The sequence below is a fragment of the Pristiophorus japonicus genome, chromosome 9, assembly GCF_044704955.1.
Source record: "Pristiophorus japonicus isolate sPriJap1 chromosome 9, sPriJap1.hap1, whole genome shotgun sequence".
NCBI lineage: Eukaryota > Metazoa > Chordata > Chondrichthyes > Pristiophoridae > Pristiophorus > Pristiophorus japonicus.
In genome coordinates, this window is record NC_091985.1 from 229117969 (window position 1) to 229137728 (window position 19760).

The window sequence follows — 19760 nt, forward strand, 5'->3', positions numbered from 1 at the left end:
TGCGACCTTACTCCCCACTGACTTAACCTGACTACACACTTAACTTTGTGTCCTCCTCACAGCTTACCTTACACCTCTCCCAATACCCCCATTTACCTCGATTTCAAAATTCTCATCCTTGTTAACAAATCCCTCCCTCCATGGCCTCGCCCCTCCCTATCTCTGTAATCTCCTCCAGCCCCACAAGATGTCTGCACTCCTCTAATTCTGCCTTCTTGACCATCCCCAATTATAACTGTTCAACCATCGGTGTCCGGCCCTTCAGCTGTCTGGGCCCCGAGCTCTGGAACTCCCTCCCTAAACCTCTCCGCCTCTCCACCTCTCTACCTCTCTACCTCTCTTCCTCTCTTCCTCTCTTCCTCTCTTCCTCTCGTTCCTCTCGTTCCTCTCGTTCCTCTCGTTCCTCCTTTAATACGCTCCTTAAAATCTATCTCTTTAAAACAAGCTTTTGGTCACCTGCCTTAATTTCTTCTTCTGTAGCTCTGTGTTAAGTGTATGTGTTGTGTCCTGTAACACTGCTGTGAAGCGCCTTGGGACGTTTTACTACGTTAAAGGCGCTCTATAAAGAAAAGTTATTATTACCCCATTTAGCGGTGCTCTCTCCCAATACCTCGGCGAAGTGTGACAAGCGGGGTTAGGCTAACATTATAATAGCAATGCGTGAATTGTTGGGAAAGTGCATCTTTGAAATAAGAGCTGCAGATAGTAATGGTTCTTCACCTAGGCATGATGGGATACTTGACCAACGGGTGTCTTTAGAGACAGCTAGCTCAATTAGGAGCTTGGGAAAATAAAGTGTTATTTAGAAGCTTGGGAAAATTACTCTTTGGTATGTTCAGAACAAGAAGAATGAAGGAAATGGGAGGCCCAAGGCTAGGAGTTAAGGTAACAGGAGACACATGCGGGATCTGAATAACTCCATTGATTAACTGGGTCGTGAAGCTTGTTGTGTGATAAGTGCTGTGAACAGTTTGTACTGATTTATGACTGTCGCAAAAAAAAAACAGAAGTTACGGTAACTTGTGCACTATATATGTATGCTGCAAACTCTGTATTGTGTGCAGTATCTCAGGCAACTGAGGGATCACACCCTTGCATGTGCTCGAATAAACTCTTTACTTGCTGGACTTAGCAGACTCGAGGGTGGTTATTTGACCACAACGCCCCATTTACTGGGGTCTCTCTCCCCCAACCCCCATTTACTGGGGTCTCTCTCCGCCAATTCCCCCATTTACTGGGGTCTCTCTCCCCCAATTCCCCCATTTACTGGGGTCTATCTCCAAATTCCCCCATTTACTGGGGTCTATCTCCCCCAATTCCCCCATTTACTGGGGTCTCTCTACCCCCAATTTCCCCATTTACTGGGGTCTCTCTCCCCCAATTCCCCATTTACTGGGTCTATCTCCCAATTCCCCCATTTACTGGGGTCTCTCTCCCCCAATTCCCCCATCTACTGGGGTCTCTCTCCCCTAATTCCCCCATTTACTGGGGTCTCTCTCCCCCAATTCCCCATGTACTGGGTCTATCTCCCAATTCCCCCATTTACTGGGGTCTCTCTCCCCCAATTCCCCCATTTACTGGGGTCTATCTCCAAATTCCCCCATTTACTGGGGTCTATCTCCCCCAATTCCCCCATTTACTGGGGTCTCCCTCCCCCAATTCCCCCATTTACTGGGGTCTCCCTCCCCCAATTCCCCCATTTACTGGGGTCTCCCTCCCCCAATTCCCCCATTTACTGGGGTCTCCCTCGCCCAATTCCCCCATTTACTGGGGTCTCCCTCCCCCAATTCCCCCATTTACTGGGGTGACTATCTCCCAATTCCCCCATTTACTGGGGTCTCCCTCCCCCAATTCCTCCATTTACTGGGGTCTCTCTCCCAATTCCCCCATTTACTGGGGTCTCTCTCCCCCAATTCCCCCATTTACTGGGGTCTATCTCCCAATTCCCCCATTTACTGGGGTCTCTCTCCCAATTCCCCCAATTACTGGGGTCTATCTCCCCCAATTTCCCCATTTACTGGGGTCTCTCTCCCAATTCCCCCATTTACTGGGGTCTATCTCCCCCAATTCCCCCATTTACTGGGGTCTCTCTCCCAATTCCCCCATTTACTGGGGTCTCTCTCGCCCAATTCCCCCATTTACTGGGGTCTCTCCCAATTCCCCCATTTACTGGGGTCTCTATCTCCCAATTCCCCATTTACTGGGGTCTCTCTCTCCCAATTCTCCCATTTACTGGGGTCTCTCTCTCCCAATTCCCCCATTTACTGGGGTCTATCTCCCCTAATTCCCCCATTTACTGGGGTCTCTCTCTCCCAATTCCCCCATTTACTGGGGTCTCTCTCCCCCAATTCCCCCATTTACTGGGGTCTCTCTACCCCCAATTTCCCCATTTACTGGGGTCTCTCTCCCCCAATTCCCCATTTACTGGGTCTATCTCCCAATTCCCCCATTTACTGGGGTCTCTCTCCCCCAATTCCCCCATCTACTGGGGTCTCTCTCCCCTAATTCCCCCATTTACTGGGGTCTCTCTCCCCCAATTCCCCATGTACTGGGTCTATCTCCCAATTCCCCCATTTACTGGGGTCTCTCTCCCTCAATTCCCCATTTACTGGGGTCTATCTCCCAATTCCCCCATTTACTGGGGTCTCTCTCCCAATTCCCCCATTTACTGGGTCTATCTCCCAATTCCCCCATTTACTGGGGTCGATCTCCCCCAATTCCCCCATTTACTGGGGTCTCTCTCCCAATTCCCCCATTTACTGGGGTCTCTCTCCCAATTCCCCCATTTACTGGGGTCTATCTCCCCCAATTCCCCCATTTACTGGGGTCTCTCTCCCAATTCCCCCATTTACTGGGGTCTATCTCCCCCAATTCCCCCGTTTACTGGGGTCTATCTCCCCCAATTCCCCCATTTACGGGGGTCTCTCCCAATTCCCCCATTTACTGGGGTCTCTCTCCCAATTCCCCCATTTACTGGGGTCTCTCTCGCCCAATTCCCCCATTTACTGGGGTCTCTCTCCCAATTCCCCCATTTACCAGGGTCTCTATCTCCCAATTCCCCATTTACTGGGGTCTCTCTCTCCCAATTCCCCCATTTACTGGGGTCTCTCTCCCAATTCCCCCATTTAATGGGGTCTATCTCCCCTAATTCCCCCATTTACAGGGGTCTCTCTCTCCCAATTCCCCCATTTACTGGGGTCTCTCTCCCCCAATTCCCCCATTTACTGGGGTCTCTCTCCCCTAATCCCCCCATTTACAGGGGTCTCTCTCCCCCAATTCCCCATTTACTGGGTCTATCTCCCAATTACCCCATTTATTGGGTCTATCTCCCAATTCCCCCATTTACTGGGGTCTCTCCCCCCCAATTCCCCCATCTGCTGGGGTCTCTCTCCCCTAATTCCCCCATTTACTGGGTCTATCTCCCAATTCCCCCATTTACTGGGGTCTCTCTCCCCAATTCTCCATTTACTGGGGTCTATCTCCCAATTCCCCCATTTACTGGGGTCTCTCTCCCAATTCCCCCATTTACTGGGTCTATCTCCCAATTCCCCCATTTACTGGGGTCTCTCTCCCAATTCCCCCATTTACTGGGGTCTCTCCCCCAATTCCCCCATTTACTGGGTCTATCTCCCAATTTCCCCATTTACTGGGGTCTCTCCCCCAATTCCCCCATTTACTGGGGTCTCTCTCCCAATTCCCCCATTTACTGGGTCTATCTCCCAATTCCCCCATTTACTGGGGTCTATCTCCCAATTCACCCATTTACTGGGGTCTCTCCCCCAATTCCCCCATTTACTGGGGTCTCTCTCCCAATTCCCCCATTTACTGGGTCTATCTCCCAATTCCCCCATTTACTGGGGTCTATCTCCCAATTCCCCCATTTACTGGGGTCTCCCTCCCCCAATTCCTCCATTTACTGGGGTCTCTCTCCCAATTCCCCCATTTACTGGGGTCTCTCCCAATTCCCCCATTTACTGGGGTCTCTATCTCCCAATTCCCCATTTACTGGGGTCTCTCTCTCCCAATTCTCCCATTTACTGGGGTCTCGCTCTCCCAATTCCCCCATTTACTGGGGTCTATCTCCCCTAATTCCCCCATTTACTGGGGTCTCTCTCTCCCAATTCCCCCATTTACTGGGGTCTCTCTCCCCCAATTCCCCCATTTACTGGGGTCTCTCTCCCCCAATTTCCCCATTTACTGGGGTCTCTCTCCCCCAATTCCCCATTTACTGGGCCTATCTCCCAATTCCCCCATTTACTGGGGTCTCTCTCCCCCAATTCCCCCATCTACTGGGGTCTCTCTCCCCTAATTCCCCCATTTACTGGGGTCTCTCTCCCCCAATTCCCCATGTACTGGGTCTATCTCCCAATTCCCCCATTTACTGGGTCTATCTCCCAATTCCCCCATTTACTGGGGTCTCTCTCCCTCAATTCCCCATTTACTGGGGTCTATCTCCCAATTCCCCCATTTACTGGGGTCTCTCTCCCAATTCCCCCATTTACTGGGTCTATCTCCCAATTCCCCCATTTACTGGGGTCGATCTCCCCCAATTCCCCCATTTACTGGGGTCTATCTTCCCCAATTCCCCCATTTACTGGGGTCTCTCTCCCAATTCCCCCATTTACTGGGGTCTATCTCCCCCAATTCCCCCGTTTACTGGGGTCTATCTCCCCCAATTCCCCCATTTACTGGGGTCTCTCCCAATTCCCCCATTTACTGGGGTCTCTCTCCCAATTCCCCCATTTACTGGGGTCTCTCTCGCCCAATTCCCCCATTTACTGGGGTCTCTCTCCCAATTCCCCCATTTACCAGGGTCTCTATTTCCCAATTCCCCATTTACCGGGGTCTCTCTCTCCCAATTCCCCCATTTACTGGGGTCTCTCTCCCAATTCCCCCATTTAATGGGGTCTATCTCCCCTAATTCCCCCATTTACAGGGGTCTCTCTCTCTCCCAATTCCCCCATTTACTGGGGTCTCTCTCCCCCAATTCCCCCATTTACTGGGGTCTCTCTCCCCTAATCCCCCCATTTACAGGGGTCTCTCTCCCCCAATTCCCCATTTACTGGGTCTATCTCCCAATTACCCCATTTATTGGGTCTATCTCCCAATTCCCCCATTTACTGGGGTCTCTCCCCCCCAATTCTCCCATCTGCTGGGGTCTCTCTCCCCTAATTCCCCCATTTACTGGGTCTATCTCCCAATTCCCCCATTTACTGGGGTCTCTCTCCCAATTCCCCCATTTACTGGGGTCTCTCTCCCAATTCCCCCATTTACTGGGGTCTCTCTCCCAATTCCCCCATTTACTGGGGTCTCTCCCCCAATTCCCCCATTTACTGGGTCTATCTCCCAATTTCCCCATTTACTGGGGTCTCTCCCCCAATTCCCCCATTTACTGGGGTCTCTCTCCCAATTCCCCCATTTACTGGGTCTATCTCCCAATTCCCCCATTTACTGGGGTCTATCTCCCAATTCACCCATTTACTGGGGTCTCTCCCCCAATTCCCCCATTTACTGGGGTCTCTCCCCCAATTCACCATTTACTGGGTCTATCTCCCAATTCCCCCATTTACTGGGGTCTCCCTCCCAAAATTCCCCATTTACTGGGTCTATCTCCCAATTCCCCCATTTACTGGGGTCTCTCTCCCCCAATCCCCCATTTACTGGGGTCTCTCCCGCCCAATCCCCCATTTACTGGGGTCTCTATCTCCCAATTCCCCCATTTACTGGGGTCTCTCTCCCAATTCCCGCATTTACTGGGGTCTCTCCCCCAATTCCCCCATTTACTGGGTCTATCTCCCAATTCCTCCATTTACTGGGGTCTCTCTCCCAATTGCCCCATTTACTGGGTCTATCTCCCAATTCCCCCATTTACTGGGGTCCATCTCCCAATTCACCCATTTACTGGGGTTTATCTCCCAATTCACCCATTTACTGGGGTCTCTCCCCCAATTCCTCCATTTACTGGGGTCTATCTCCCAATTCCCCCATTTACTGGGGTCTCCCTCCCCCAATTCCCCATTTACTGGGTCTATCTCCCAATTCCCCCATTTACTGGGGTCTCTCTCCCCAAATCCCCCATTTACTGGGGTCTCTCTCCCCAAATCCCCCATTTACTGGGGTCTCTCTCCCCCAATCCCCCATTTACTGGGGTCTCTCCCCCAATTCCCCCATTTACTGGGGTCTCTCTCCCCAAATCCCCCATTTACTGGGGTCTCTATCTCCCAATTTCCCATTTACTGGGGTCTCTCTCCCCCAATCCCCCATTTACTGGGGTCTCTCCCCCAATTCCCCCATTTACTGGGGTCTCTCTCCCCCAATTCCCCCATTTACTGGGGTCTCTCTCCCCCAATCCCCCATTTACTGGGGTCTCTCCCCCAATTCCCCCATTTACTGGGTCTCTCTCCCAATTCCCCCATTTACTGGGGTCTCTCTCCCAATTCCCCCATTGACTGGGGTATCTCTCCCAATTCCCCATTTACTGCGGTCTCTCCCAATTCCGCATTTACTGGGGTCGCTCTCCCAATTCCTCCATTTACTGGGTCTCTCTCCCAATTCCCCCATTTACTGGGGTCTCTCTCCCAATTCCCCCATTTACTGGGGTCTCTCTCCCAATTCCCCATTTACTGCGGTCTCTCCCAATTCCGCATTTACTGGGGTCGCTCTCCCAATTCCCCCATTTACTGGGGTCTCTCTCCCCCAATTCCCCATTTACTGGGGTCTCTCCCCCAATTCCCCCATTTACTGGGGTCTCTCTCCCCCAATTCCCCATTTACTGGGGTCTCTCTCCCAATTCCCCATTTACTGGGGTCTCTCTCCCAATTCCCCATTTACTGGGGTCTATCTCCCCCAATTCCCCATTTACTGGGGTCTCTCCCCCAATTCCCCTATTTACTGGGGTCTCTCTCCCCCAATTCCCCATTTACTGGGTCTCTCTCCCCCAATTCCCCATTTACTGGGGTCTATCTCCCCCAATTCCCCATTTACTGGGTCTCTCTCCCCCAATTCCCCCATTTACTGGGGTCTCTCTCCCCCAATTCCCCCATTTACTGGGGTCTCTATCTCCCAATTCCCCATTTACTGGAGCTCTCTCCCCCAATCCCCCAATTACTGGGGTCTCTCCCTCCTAATTCCTCTATTTTCCACATGTACGCTGATGCAACAGCTTCTCTTCCCACCCCCGCATCCTTACCCCTGGTGTCCCCCAAGGGTCTTTCCTTGGCTCCCTCCTATTTCTCATCTATCTGCTGCACCTTGCTGTCATATCAGTCCCCGAAATGAGCTTCCGGCCACATAGCCGCCTATTTCCACCGCCGTAACATCACCCGTCTCCGCCCCTGCCTCAGCTCATCCGCTGCTGAAGCCCTCATCCTTGCCTTTGTTACTTCTAGACTTGTCTCTCTCTGTCTCTCTCGCTCTCTCTCTGTCACATACACACCAACCAGCAATGATTGAAAGTTGATTTCTATCATTGCTCTGCAGTGGTTGGCAGTTTAAAAGCAAAATTAGCAGTTTTCAATATTTTATCTTTACAGTTTATGGCCTCCCTCATTCTACCCTACGTAAACTCGAGGTGATCCAAAATTCAGCAGCCCGTGTCCTAACTCGCACCAAGTCCCGCTCACCCATCACCCCCTGTGCTCGCTGACCTACATTGGCTGCAGGTTAAGCAACGCCTCGCGTTCAAAATTCTCATCCTTATTTTCAAATCCCTCCATGGCCCTCGTCCCTCCCTATCTCTGTAATCTCCTGCAGCCTCACAACCTCCCCCCACCCCCCCCCCCCCCCCCCCCTGGAGATGTCTGCACTCCTCTAATTCTGCCCTCCTGACCATCCCTGATTATAATCGCTCCACCATCGGTGTCCGGCCCTTCAGCTGCCTGGGCCCCGAGCTCTGGAACACCATCCCTAAACCTCTCCGCCTCTCTCCTCCTTTAATACGCTCCTTAAAACCTACCTCTTTGACCCAGCTTTTGGTCACCTGCCCTCATTTCTTCTTCTGTGGCTCTGTGTTAAGTGTATGTGTTGTGTCCTGTAACACTGCTGTGAAGCGCCTTGGGACATTTTACTACGTTAAAGGCGCTCTATAAACACAAGTTGTCGTTATTATTATCTGGTATTGTCTGTCTCCCAATACCCCCATTTACTGACGCTTCATAGCAGTGCAATAACATGAAAGATTTGACACCGAGCCACATAAGGAGAAATTAGGGCAAGTGATCAAAAGCTTGGTCAAAGAGGTAGGTTTTTAAGGAGCGTCTTAAAGGAGATGGGAGACAGGCGGAGGGCTTTAGGGAGGGAATTCCAGAGCTGAAGGGGCCTAGACACGGGCAGCACGGCTACCAATGGTGGAGCGATTAACATCAGGGACGATCAAGGGGGCAGAATTAGAGGAGTACAGATATAAGAACATATGAATTAGGAGCAGCAGCAGGCCATACGGCCCCTCGAGCCTGCTCCGCCATTCGATATCATAAAATGGGGGGCAGGGGGACACACGGTCAGGGTAATGTAGAGGGAGCCCTACACTGTATCTAACCCGTGCTGTACCTGCCCTGGGAGCACTCGATGCTGACACTGGGTATAAAGTGGGGGACACACTGTCAGGGTAATGTAGAGGGAGCCCTACACTGTATCTAACCCGTGCTGTAACTGCCCTGGGAGCACTCGATGCTGACACTGGGTATAAAGTGGGGGACACACTGTCAGGGTAATGTAGAGGGAGCCCTACACTGTATCTAACCCGTGCTGTACCTGCTCTGGGAGCACTCGATGCTGACACTGGGTATAAAGTGGGGACACACAGTCAGGGTAATGTAGAGAGAGCCCTACACTGTATCTAACCCGTGCTGTACCTGCCCTGGGAGCACTCGATGCTGACACTGGGTATAAAGTGGGGACACATTGTCAGGGTAATGTAGAGGGAGCCCTACACTGTATCTAACCCCCTGTACCTGCCCTGGGAGCACTCGATGCTGACACTGGGTATAAAGTGGGGACACACTGTCAGGGTAATGTAGAGGGAGCCCTACACTGTATCTAACCCGTGCTGTACCTGCCCTGGGAGCACTCGATGCTGACACTGGGTATAAAGTGGGGACACACTGTCAGGGTAATGTAGAGGGGGCCCTACACTGTATCTAACCCGTGCTGTACCTGCCCTGGGAGCGCTCGATGCTGACACTGGTATAAAGTGGGGGACACACTGTCAGGGTAATGTAGAGGGAGCCCTACACTGTATCTAACCCGTGCTGTACCTGCCCTGGGAGCACTCGATGCTGACACTGGGTATAAAGTGGAGGACACACTGTCAGGGTAATGTAGAGGGAGCCCTACACTGTATCTAACCCGTGCTGTACCTGCCCTGGGAGCACTCGATGCTGACACTGGGTATAAAGTGGGGACACACTGTCAGGGTAATGTAGAGGGAGCCCTACACTGTATCTAACCCGTGCTGTACCTGCCCTGGGAGCACGCGATGCTGACACTGGGTATAAAGTGGGGACACACTGTCAGGGTAATGTAGAGGGAGCCCTACACTGTATCTAACCCGTGCTGTACCTGCCCTGGGAGCACTCGATGCTGACACTGGGTATAAAGTGGGGGACACACTGTCAGGGTAATGTAGAGGGAGCCCTACACTGTATCTAACCCGTGCTGTACCTGCCCTTGGAGCACTCGATGCTGACACTGGGTATAAAGTGGGGACACACTGTCAGGGTAATGTAGAGGGAGCCCTGCACTGTATCTAACCCGTGCTGTACCTGCCCCAGGAGCACTCGATGCTGACACTGGGTATAAAGTGGGGGACACACTGTCAGGGTAATGTAGAGGGAGCCCTACACTGTATCTAACCCGTGCTGTACCTGCCCCAGGAGCACTCGATGCTGACACTGGGTATAAAGTGGGGACACACTGTCAGGGTAATGTAGAGGGAGCCCTACACTGTATCTAACCCGTGCTGTACCTGCCCCAGGAGCACTCGATGCTGACACTGGGTATAAAGTGGGGACACACTGTCAGGGTAATGTAGAGGGAGCCCTACACTGTATCTAACCCATGCTGTACCTGCCCCAGGAGCACTCGATGCTGACACTGGGTATAAAGTGGGGACACACTGTCAGGGTAATGTAGAGGGAGCCCCACACTGTATCTAACCCGTGCTGTACCTGCCCTGGGAGTGTTTGATACAAACACTGACTTCATGCAATGGGGAAGTGTCTGATTCCTTAGTGCTTGTATTCCTTGCCAAATCAGGAAAAAGTTAGTCATGAAATGGAACATTAAGAAAAGGTTGGGGTGAGAGTTTACTGATGAATGTAGAATGTACTCACCGATGACGAGACTGGAGACGGGCATGAACTTGGAAGCGACTTGCAACCTGCAACAAAGAAAAGACAAATGTATCAGACACTCTGAAAGCACCTTTGACATCAGTTAGTGAGGTTAGTCCTCAGGCCCACCTTTGCACCAGTAGCACAGTTGGAGAACCACTTTCTCCCCCTTCCTGCAGGCACTGACTGACCCCTAACTCCAGATCCGCAGATGCCTGTCGCCCGTACAGCCGCTCACCCCAAAAGCCCAACTTTCTGGGAGCCCCGATAGCAAGACTATTCGACTAGGGGAGGGGGTTTCCATCGCTCAGCTCCACCCTAACCTCACCCGTCGTAAACACGCACACACCTTCATAGAAATCATAGAAGTTTACAGCATGGAGGGAAGCCATTTCGGCCCGCCGACAAAGAGCCATCCAGCCTAATCCCACTTTCCAGCTCTTGGTCCGTAGCCCTGTAGGTTACGGCACTTCAAGTGTACATCCAAATAATTTTTTTAATGTGGTGAGGGTTTCTGCCTCTACCACCATTTCAGGCAGTGAGTTCCAGACCCCCACCACCCTCTGGGTGAAGACATTTCCCCTCAAATCCTCCTACCAATTACTTTAAATTTATGCCCCCTGGTTGTTGACCCCTCTGCCAACGAAAGTAGGACCTTCCTATCCACTCTATTAAAGCAAAACCTCCCTGCACTTGTATTCCATGCCTCGACTAATAAAGGCAAGTATTCCATATGCTTTCTGAAACACCTTATCTACCTGTCCTGCTACCTTCAGGGATCTGTAGAAACATAGGGCCCAAGTTTTGAGCCGCACCTAGAACGGCACAGTCCCGACCTGGACGCCCGTTTTTCGCGCCACAAAGTGCGCCAAAAAAAACCCTCCGTATTCTCCACCTCCCTGCAGGTCCTCTGGCCCTCGGCGCAGCGCAGCACGAGCTGTAGGGGGGGCGGAGCCAGGTCCCTGCGCTGAAAACAGTGCCGGGACCTCTGCACATGCGCGCTACAGTGGCCTCACTGGGGCTGCGTGAATAAGGCTCGTCCCACGGCCAGCTCCTGCCTCCTCCCGAACCGACTCGACACCCGCTCCCCCCCCCCCTCCGCCCCCGAACCCGACCCGACTCCCACTTCCCCCGCCCCCCCCCCCCCCCCCCCCGGACTGGACCCGACCTAACCCCCCTCTCCCTCTCCCTCCCTCCCCCCAACCCGAACCGAACCGACCTCCCTCCCACCACACCACCCCCCCGACCCAACGCCACCTACCTGTAAATCTGGTGCTGGGGACGGGACCTGCACGAAGTCTTGGGCCCGGCCCGTTCAGCCTCCCTCCCCCTTCTCCTTCACCCCACCCAATCTCCTTTCCACCCCCCCATCTCCTCCCCCCCCCTTCCCCTCCCTCCCCCCACTCTCCTCCTCCCCCTTCCCCCCTCCCCCTTCTTCCCCCATCCCTCCCATCCCTCCTCCTTCCCTCCCTCTGCTCCCCCCCTCTCTCCCTCTACCCCCCTCCCCTCGCTGTCAGAAACACAGACACTGACAGACAGAGAGATAGAGACACTGACAGAGACACACTGGGGGGGGGGGGATCCCAGCACGCTGTTGGAGGGCTCCCGGTGCTGCAGTCGGTAAGTAGAAAATGTTTTATTTATTGATTTTTTTTTAATGATTTCTTAGTCATTTTTTTTTAATTGATTTATTGGTTGATTTATTGATGTTTTTATCATTTATTATTGATGATGGCTCTTTATTTGTAAAACTGAAGTGTTTAATGTTTGTAAACTTCCCTTTAAACCCCCCCCCCCCATTCCCTACGCCTGATTTGTAACCTACGCCTGATTTTCTAAAGTGTAGACAAGGTTTTTTCGAGCGTACAAAAATAATCTTCCCTTACTCCATTCTAAGTTAGTTTGGAGTAAGTTTTCACTGACGAAACTTTGAAAACAGGCGTAAGTGGCCGGACACGCCCCCTTTTGAAAAAGAAATTCTGTTGCAAAGTGAAACTGTTCTAACTGACTAGAACTGGGGCAAACTAAATGGCGAGAATTCCGATTTCTAAGATACTCCGTTCTACACCAGTTGCTCCTAAAAATCAGGAGCAACTGAGGCCGAAACTTGGGGCCATAGAAAATAGGTGCAGGAGTAGACCATTCGGCCCTTCGAGCCTGCACCACCATTCAATAATATCATGGCTGATCATTCCCTCAGTACCTCTTTCCTGCTTTCTCTCCATACCCCTTGATCCCTTTAGCCGTAAGGGCCATACCTAACTCCCTCTTGAATATATCAATTAACTGGCATCAACAACTCTCTGCGGCAGGGAATACCACAGGTTAACAATTCTCTGAGTGAAGAAGTTCCTCCTCATCTCGGTCCTAAATGGCTTACCCCTTATCCTTAGACTGTGTCCCCTGGTTCTGGACTTCCCCAACATCGGGAACATTCTTCCCACATCTAACCTGTCCAGTCCCGTCAGAATCTTATAAGTTTCTATGAGATCCCCTCTCATCCTTCTAAACTCCAGTGTATAAAGGCCCAGTTGATCCAGTCTCTCCTCATATGTCAGTCCTGCCATCCCTGGAATCAGTCTGGTGAACCTTCGCTGCACTCCCTCCATAGCAAGAACATCCTTCCTCAGATTAGGAGACCAAAACTGAACACAATATTCCAGGTGAGACCTCACCAAGGCCCTGTACAACTGCAGTAAGACCTCCCTGCTCCTATACTCAAATCCCCTCGCTATGAAGGCCAACATACCATTTGTCTTCTTTACCGCCTGCTGTACCTGCGTGCCAATTTCAATGACTGATGTACCATGACACCCAGGTCTCGTTGCACCTCCCCTTTTCCTAATCTGCCGCCATTCAGATAATATTCTGCCTTCGTGTTTTTGCCCCCAAACTGGATAATCTCACATTTATCCACATTATACTGCATCTGCCATGCATTTGCCCACTCACCTAACCTGTCCAAGTCACCCTGCAGCCTCTTAGCATCCTCCTCACAGCTCACACCACCACCCAGCTTAGTGTCATCTGCAAACTTGGAGATATTACATTCAATTCCTTCATCTAAATCATTAATATATATTGTAAAGAGCTGGGGTCCCAGCACTGAGCCCTGCGGCACTCCACTAGTCACTGCCTGCCATTCTGAAAAGGACCCGTTTATCCCGACTCTGTTTCCTGTCTGCCAACCAGTTCTCTATCCTCGTCAATACATTACCCCCAATACCATGCGCTTTAATTTTGCACACCAATCTCTTGTGTGGGACCTTGTCAAAAGCCTTTTGAAAGTCCAAATACACCACATCCACTGGTTCTCCCTTGTCCACTCTGCTAGTTACATCCTCAAAAAATTCCAGAAGATTTGTCAAGCATGATTGCCCTTTCATAAATCCATGCTGACTTGGTCCAATCCTGTTACTGCTTTCCAAATGTGCTGCTATTTCATTCTTAATAACTGATTCCAACATTTTCCCCACTACTGATGTCAGACTAACCGGTCTATAATTACCCGTTTTCTCTCGCCCTCCTTTTTTAAAAAGTGGTGTTACATTAGCTACCCTCCAGTCCATAGGAACTGATCCAGAGTCGATAGACTGTTGGAAAATGACCACCAATGCATCCACTATTTCTAGGGCTACTTCCTTAAGTACTCTGGGATGCATCCTATCAGGCCCCGGGGATTTATCGGCCTTCAATCCCATCAATTTCCTTAACACAATTTCCCGCCCTATAAGGATATCCTTCAGTTCCTCCTCCTCACTCGACCCTCGGTCTCCAAGTACAATCGGAAGGTTATTTGTGTCTTCCTTCGTGAAGATAGAACCGAAGTATTTATTAAATTGGTCTGCCATTTCTTTGTTCTCCATTATAAATTCACCTGAATCTGACTGCAAGGGACCTATGTTTCTCTTCACTAATCTGTTTCTCTTCACATATCTATAGAAGCTTTTGCAGTCAGTTTTTATGTTCCCTGCAAGCTTTTTCTCATACTCTATTTTCCCCCTCCTAATTAAACCCTTAGTCCTCCTTTGTTGAATTCGACATTTCTCTCAGTCCTCAGGTTTGCTGCTTTTTCTGGCCAATTTATATGCCTCTTCCTTGGTTTTAACACTATCCTTAATTTTCCTTGTTCGCCACGGTTGAGCCAGCTTCACCGTTTTATTTTTACTCAGACAGGGATGTACAATTGTTGAAGTTCATCCATGTGATCTTTAAATGTTTGCCATTGTCTATCCACCGTTAACCCTTTAAGTATCATTTGCTAGTCTATTCTAGCCAATTCACGCCTCAAACCATCGAAGTTACCTTTCCTTAACTTCAGGATCCTCGTTTCCGAATTAACTGTGTCACTCTCCATCTTAATAAAGAATTCTACCATATTATGGTCACTCTTCCCCAAGGGGCCTCGCACAACAAGATTTCTAATTAGTCCTTTCTCATTACACATCACCCAGTCTAGGATGGCCAGCTCTCTAGTTGGTTCCTCGACATATTGGTCCAGAAAACCATTCCTAATACACTCCAGGAAATCCTCCTCCACCGCATTGCTACCAGTTTGGTTAGCCCAATCTATATGTAGATTAAAGTCGCCCATGATAACTGCTGTACCTTTATTGCACACATCCCTTATTTCTTGTTTGATGCTGTCTCCAACCTCACTACTACTGTTTGGTGGTCTGTACACAACTCCCACTAGTGTTTTCTGCCCTTTGGTATTCCACAACTCCACCCATACCGATTCCACATCATCCAGGCTAATGTCCCTCCTTACTATTGCATTAATTTCCTCTTTAACCAGCAATGCCATCCCACCTCCTTTTCCTCTCAGTCTATCCTTCCTAAATGTTGAATACCCCTGGATGTTGAGTTCCCAGCCTTGGTCACCCTGGAGCCATGTCTCCGTGATGCCAATTACATCATATCCAGTTAATTCGTCCACCTTATTCTGAATACTCCTTGCATTGAGGCACAGAGCTTTCAGGCTTGTCTTTTTAACACACTTTGCCCCTTTAGAATTTTGCTGTAATGTGGCCCTTTTTGTTTTTTGCCTTGGGTTTCTCTGCCCTCCACTTTTACTATTCTCCTTTCTATCTTTTGCTTCTGCCTCCATTTTATTTCCCTCTGTCTCCCTGCATAGGTTCCCATCCCCCTGCCATATTAGTTTAACTCCTCCCCAACAGCACTAGCAAACACTCCCCCTAGGACATTGGTTCCGGTCCTGCCTAGGTGCAGACTGTCCGGTTTGTACTGGTCCCACCTCCCCCAGAACCGGTTCAATGTCCCAGGAATTTGAATCCCTCCCTTCTGCACCACTCCTCAAGCCACGTATTCATCTGCGGTATCCTGCGATTCCTACTCTGACTAGCACGTGGCACTGGTAGCAATCCTGAGATTACTACTTTTGAGGTCCTACTTTTTAAATTTAGCTCCTAGCTCCCTAAATTCGTCTCGTAGGACCTCATCCCGTTTTTTACCTATATCGTTGGTATCTATATGCACCATGACAACTGGCTGTTCACCCTCTCTTTTCAGAATGTCTTGCACCTGCTTCGAGACATCCTTGACCCTTGCACCAGGGAGGCAACATACCATCCTGGAGTCTCGGTTGCGGCCGCAAAAAACGCCTATCTATTCGCCTTACAATTGAATCCCCTATCACTATAGCTCTCCCACTCTTTTTCCTGCCCTCCTGTGCAGCAGAGCCACCCACGGTGCCATGAACTTGGCTGCTGCTGCCCTCCCCTGATGAGTCATCCCCCTCAACAGTACCCAAAGCGGTGTATCTGTTTTGCAGGGGGATGACCACAGGGGACCCCTGCACTACCTTCCTTGCACTGCTCTTCCTGTTGGTCATACATTTACTATCTGGCTGTGTACCCTATCTACCTGCGGTAAGACCAACTCTCTAAACGTGCTATTCACATCATTCTCAGCATCGTGCATGCTCCAGAGTGAATCCACCCGCAGCTCCAATACGGTCTGTCAGGAGCTGCAGGTGGATGCACTTCCCGCACACGTAGTTGTCAGGGACACCGGAGGCGTCCCTGACTTCCCACATTGTACAGGAGGGGCATAACACGTGTCCGAGCTCTCCTGCCATGACTTAACCCTTAGATTAACTTAATTGGGCAACAACAATGCTAAAGGTTACTTACTGATAAAGAAAAAAAAGAAAAACTACTCACCAATCACCAGCCAATCACTTACCCCCTTGGCTGTGACGTCACCTTTCGATTTCTTTCTTCTTCCTTTTTGCCTTCTCTCCCTGCTGCAGCTGCACCGGCTGGCCTCTCCGACGTCCCGCTGGTGCCTCCTCGACCTCCCGCTGGAGCCTCCCGACTCTGCTGCTCCGCCTCTCCGACCTCCCGCTGGAGCCTCCCGACTGATGGGCCTTTTGTCGGCCTCCCTGCGCTCCAAGGTCCCTTTGTTCCTCTACACTTTTCAGTGTCGTACCATTTATTGTGTATTCCCTTACCTTGCTAGACCTCCCCAAATGCATTACCTCACACTTCTCCAGATTGAATTCCATTTGCCACTGTTTTGCCCACCTGACCAGTTGATTGATATCTTCCTGCAGCCCGCAGCTTTCTTCTTCATTATCAATCACACAACCGATTTTAGTGTCATCTGCAAACTTCTTAATCATATCCCCTACATTCAAGTCTAAATCATTGACATATACCACAAAAAGCAAGGGACCCAGCACTGAGCCCTGTGGAACCCCACTGGGAACATCCTTCCAGTCACAAAAACACCCAGCAACCAATTACCCTTTGCTTCCTGCCTCTGAGCCAATTTTCGATCCAATTTGCCACTTTGCCCTGGATCCCATGGGCTTTTACTTTCAGGATCAGTCTGCCATGTGGGACTGTATCAAAAGCTTTGCTAAAATCCATATCCACTACATCAAACACACTGCCCTCATCGACCCTCCTGGTTACCTCCTCAAAAAATTCAATTAAGTTAGGAACAGGAGGCCATTCAGCCCCTTGAGTCTCTTCCGCCATTCCATGAGATCTTGGCTGATCTGTGACCCAACTCCATATTTTGCCCCCATATCCCTCAACATCTTTGGTTGACACAAAAGTCTATCCATCTCAGGTTTACAATTAACAATTGACCCAGCATTAACTGCCATTCGTGGAGAGAGTTCCAAAGTTCGACCACGTGAACCAGTGGTGACTTTTTTTAATTTATTCATTCCTGGGATGGGGGCATCGCTGGCAAGGCCGACATTTATTGCCCATCCCTAATCGCCTTTGAGCTGCCTTCTTGAACCACTGCAGTCCCGTATGGTGAAGGTAATCCCACAATGCTGACTGTCACAGCGGTTTGGTGCAACTGAAGGGCTTGCTAGGCCATTTCACACAGCAATTAAAGTCAACCATATTGCTGTGGGTCTGGAGTCACATATAGGCCCAGACCGGGTAAGGACTTAAGATTTCCTTCCCTAAAAGGACTTTAATGAATCAGATGGGTTTTTACGACAACCCGGTCACCATTACTGATACTAGCAGGGAGCGCCGCACTGTCAGAGGGACAGTACTGAGGGAGTGCTGCACTGTCGGAGGGGCGGTACTGAGGGAGTGCTGCACTGTCGGAGGGGCAGTACTGAGGGAGGGCTGCACTGTCGGAGGGGCGGTACTGAGGGAGGGCCGCACTGTCGGAGGGGCAGTACTGAGGGAGCGCTGCACTGTCGGAGGGGCAGTACTGAGGAAGCGCTGCACTGTCGGAGGGGCAGCACTGAGGGAGCGCCGCACTGTTGGAGGGGCAGCACTGAGGGAGCGCTGCACTGTCGGAGGGGCAGTACTGAGGGAGTGCTGCACTGTCGGAGGGGCAGTACTGAGGGAGTGCTGCACTGTCGGAGGGGCAGTACTGAGGGAGTGCTGCACTGTGGGAGGGTCAGTACTGAGGGAGCGCTGCACTGTCGGAGGGGCAGTACTGAGGGAGCGCTGCACTGTCAGAGGGACAGTACTGAGGGAGTGCTGCACTGTGGGAGGGGCAGTACTGAGGGAGGGCCGCACTGTCGGAGGGGCGGTACTGAGGGAGTGCCGCACTGTCGGAGGGGCGGTACTGAGGGAGTGCTGTACTGTCGGAGGGGCAGTACTGAGGGAGCGCTGCACTGTCAGAGGGACAGTACTGAGGGAGTGCTGCACTGTGGGAGGGGCAGTACTGAGGGAGGGCCGCACTGTCGGAGGGGCGGTACTGAGGGAGTGCTGCACTGTCGGAGGGGCTGCACTGAGGGAGCGCCGCACTGTCGGAGGGGCTGCACTGAGGGAGCGCCGCACTGTCGGAGGGGCAGCACTGAGGGAGCGCCGCACTGTCGGAGGGGCAGCACTGAGGGAGAGCCGCACTGTCGGAGGGGCAGCACTGAGGGAGCGCCGCACTGTCGGAGGGGCAGCACTGAGGGAGCGCCGCACTGTCGGAGGGGCGGTACTGAGGGAGCGCCGCACTGTCGGAGGGGCAGCACTGAGGGAGCGCCGCACTGTCGGAGGGGCAGCACTGAGGGAGCGCCGCACTGTCGGAGGGGCAGCACTGAGGGAGCGCCGCACTGTCGGAGGGGCAGCACTGAGGGAGCGCCGCACTGTCGGAGGGGCAGCACTGAGGGAGCGCCGCACTGTCGGAGGGGCAGCACTGAGGGAGCGCTGCACTGTCGGAGGGGCAGCACTGAGGGAGCGCCGCACTGTCGGAGGGGCAGCACTGAGGGAGCGCTGCACTGTCGGAGGGGCAGCACTGAGGGAGCGCCGCACTGTCGGAGGTGCCGTTTTTTGAGATGAAACGTTAAACCAAGGCCTCCATCTGCCCTCTCGTGTTGATGTAAAAGGTCACTATTGGAAGAGTAGATGCAGAGAGAATGTTTCCCCTGGCTGGGGAGGCTAGAACCAGGGGTCACTGTCTCAGAATAAGGGGTCGGCCGTTTAGGACAGAGATGAGGAGAAACTTCTTCACTCAGAGGGTGGTGAACCTGTGGAATTCTCTACCCCAGAGGGGTAGAGGTGGAGGCTCCGTCGCTGGGTATATTCAGGACAGAGACCCATAGATTTTTGGACCCACGGGGAAGCAAGGGGACATGGGGATCGGGCGGGAAAGTGGAGTGAGGTCAAAGAGCAGCCGTGATCTTATTGAATGGCGGAGCAGGCTTGAGGGGGGGCGTGGGGCCTACTCCTAGTACTTATACCTCTGTGGCTTACTCACCAGCCTCCCGGGGCAGCACACAGATCAATGAGTGCTCGAGCCTTCTGCAGGAATTGGAACTTGCGGTTCAGCTGAATCAGCTTGAAGGACGATCGCGATCGGTAACCTGGAAGGGAAGAAAAGCCGCAGTGATGTTCCCTCGCTCAATTCTTAAGAGGGCTCGACAGGGTAAGATGCTGAGAGACGTTCCCCGCCCCCCCCCCCCCCACCTTGTGCACGAGAGCCAATCACCTT

General features: G+C 51.7%; 1 protein-coding gene across 1 annotated transcript in view; it reads right to left on the reverse strand.

The window, feature by feature from the left end:
• The window catches only part of ftsj3 (FtsJ RNA 2'-O-methyltransferase 3), a 150262-nt gene that overhangs the window by 118012 nt on the left and 12490 nt on the right, over positions 1-19760 (reverse strand). The window contains exons 2-3 of the mRNA XM_070890930.1: positions 19527-19632; positions 10332-10378 (exon numbers count right to left, since the gene is read on the reverse strand). Coding sequence (XP_070747031.1) covers positions 10332-10378; positions 19527-19632 — 153 coding nt within the window. The remainder of the gene's footprint in view (positions 1-10331; positions 10379-19526; positions 19633-19760) is intronic.